Below are 2,548 nucleotides of genomic sequence, written 5' to 3'. Positions count from 1 at the left end.
GTTTGAACAGAAATAAGAAAGTTGAGAATTAGCATAGCTCTACATTAATAAATCAAATCCATGATCATAGATTTCTAACCATTTAACCAAAGACTCTGCAGACTACATAGCTGTCATGTATTTTGTCTATGTTCCCTCATACATTGTGCATAAGCAATCGAGGTACTCTCCGGAGGGCACCTCAGCAAGTCAAATTGACCATGTGCAAGAATCAATCAAAAATTTTATTCAAAAGAATGTAAATGATTCTATAGAGAGTATGACATTAATTCGAATTATTACCTCATAATTATGAAACTTCACCAGAGAATAAGACGTATAGAAAAGAAGGTTCAGTCCATGAAGACAGTCGTCACAGTGAAAGCAAGTGGAGCTAAGATAAGATATTCTCGTACTAATTACTTATAACCAATTACTGTTTTGATGATGATTGTGAACAGGCAATCCAAAAACATAAGGATAAAAGATGGGTAAATAGAAAGACATGGCTTATATCCAAAGAGTATAAAGAGGCGAGAATGCTTGCAAAGAAGTTGGTTAGAACCAAGAAGAAAAACTCACTAAGGAAGCAAATTGAGGAAGTGACAAAACTCAAGAAACAACAATGAATCTCACAAATGTTATAAAATGGTGGAAAACCTTAAGAGTGGACCATCCAGGATGAAATATGATCAAAAACGACCATGGTAAAACACTATTTCTGGAGGAAGAAATACAGACAACATTTTGAGAATTTGCTTAATACTGAATATACAACCTTCTCAATAAAGCTCTAAAACAGGCTCCTTCCATATGTAGAATGGAAATTGGTTGAGTAATAGGGTGGTTTCCAGCCCAATAAATAGGTCAACTGATCAAATCTTAACCCTGAGACAGAGAATTGAGAAAATGAAAGAATATCAGCAGACTATGTGAATGACTGTGCTGTTACAGTAAGCTCATGTAGGCCATGCATGGACTGGGCCTACCAAATAATAATAAACTGATAGTAAAATTATCATTTTCAAAATTACAATAATAATTAAATAAACTGACTCAATTAGTACAATGTTCAATGGAGGGTTCAATCTTCCAAGCTAAGTGTTGCAAAGTCCATTTATCCACCATCGTGGAAAGGGGGACAGGAAAACCTAGTAGCACTTTAAAAGTAACCTTTTTAGCCTTACAACAATGGTTATGCTGTATAAAACCATATCAGACCAGTAGTAGCCAGTAGGGTGGAGAAACATGAACCCTCAACAATAAAAGTATCAACCTGCTAGACAGGTTTGTAAGAGTGATAGTGAGGAAAATCCTAGGACCTGTATGCGATAATGGTCTTTGGAAACAAAGGAAGAAGAGCAAACTGTTTTGGCTTCACAAAAAAATTTTCATCCCCTTATACATTGAAATACAAGACTAAAATGACTAGACTACATTAAGAGGATAAGCGAGGATAGAATGGCAAGTAAGTATAACTGCAAATTTTGATTTATCTTTAGTTATATATCTATCGTTTATATTAGCCCAAGGGGGTGAGTTAAAATAAAATAGATAATCACAATAAGGAGGGAAAAGTAAAAAAACAATAAAGAATAAATTTCTCCTTAGGTGCCATGTTTTTTTTTCCCTTGGAAATAATGGAAACCCAGAAACAATGACTCCAATATGTTCAAAATAAAACTACCATATAAACCTGTATTAGCAATTATCCAACTATGACTGTGGGCAAATACCTTCACAGGTAGACAAACAGGAAACATTGAGGTGATACATACTCATATGTGGAATTAACATAATATTAAGTAAACAACAGAAAAACATAAGTAAATTAACAAGTTGAGAGCAGCATATATTGTAATATGCTCTTTTTGAGTAAATAGTATATTTTTATGTATAAAGGGTTTTTAATATGTTTTTATTTTTAGTTTTTAATATTATTTATTATTTTACTAATGTATCATTTTAATATTGTTGATTTGCTTTGTTAAACCAAAAAGAAAGCTAAACAATTTTCTTCAGTCAAAAATGGAGTTGAACATTATCCACGTTTATCAAAACAAACAAGATGGTGGCGTGTGACCTCCAAAAAGTCCGTTGAATAGTGGCCATGTTTGAGCAGATTCAAATATTTTAAAAAAACTTTATTTAACTTCCCATCATAATTGTAATTAAAACAAATTTAAGAAAAAATAGGAGTCAAGAATAAGTGTTCATAAAGAAAATCACAGGAAAAACTCAAAGCCGTAGTGCACAACCGATGGTGAAAATAACAACGAGAGAAGGGGGAAGGAAGAAAACGTGGTTTTTGGGAATTTGTTGCTTAGGCACGGTTGGGGAATGTTGTTTCCTGGATGAGGAGGTCCTCATCATCTTTTGTCTAGCTCAAGGGAGACATTTTGAAAAAGAGGACATCCAAGAGGCACCCAAGAAGAATAAGGGACTCTTTGTTTTGGATCCTCAGTGAATGAGATGAGTGAAAACTGTTAATAGACCAATGCTTTGTTTCTTTAGTGTTTTATTTACTGAAAGGTTGCCAACAGTCAGTGTTAGTTTGTTGAGAAAATCA

General features: G+C 33.6%; 1 protein-coding gene across 1 annotated transcript in view; it reads right to left on the bottom strand.

Annotated features, from left to right (window-relative positions):
• LOC106689592 (cytokine receptor) overlaps positions 1-303 on the bottom strand; it is a 4,527-nt gene extending 4,224 nt beyond the window's left edge. Inside the window, exon 1 of the mRNA XM_067053264.1 lies at positions 283-303. Within this exon, the coding sequence (XP_066909365.1) occupies positions 283-287 (5 nt within the window). The 5' untranslated portion in view covers positions 288-303. The remainder of the gene's footprint in view (positions 1-282) is intronic.
• Between the last annotated feature and the right edge of the window lie 2,245 nt (positions 304-2,548).

Source organism: Halyomorpha halys, unplaced genomic scaffold, assembly GCF_000696795.3.
Source record: "Halyomorpha halys isolate HHAL.00 unplaced genomic scaffold, Hhal_1.1 Scaffold1402.1, whole genome shotgun sequence".
Lineage (NCBI taxonomy): Eukaryota > Metazoa > Arthropoda > Insecta > Hemiptera > Pentatomidae > Halyomorpha > Halyomorpha halys.
Note: the sequence above shows the minus strand (reverse complement) of the source record. Positions and strands in the feature narration are given on the sequence as shown.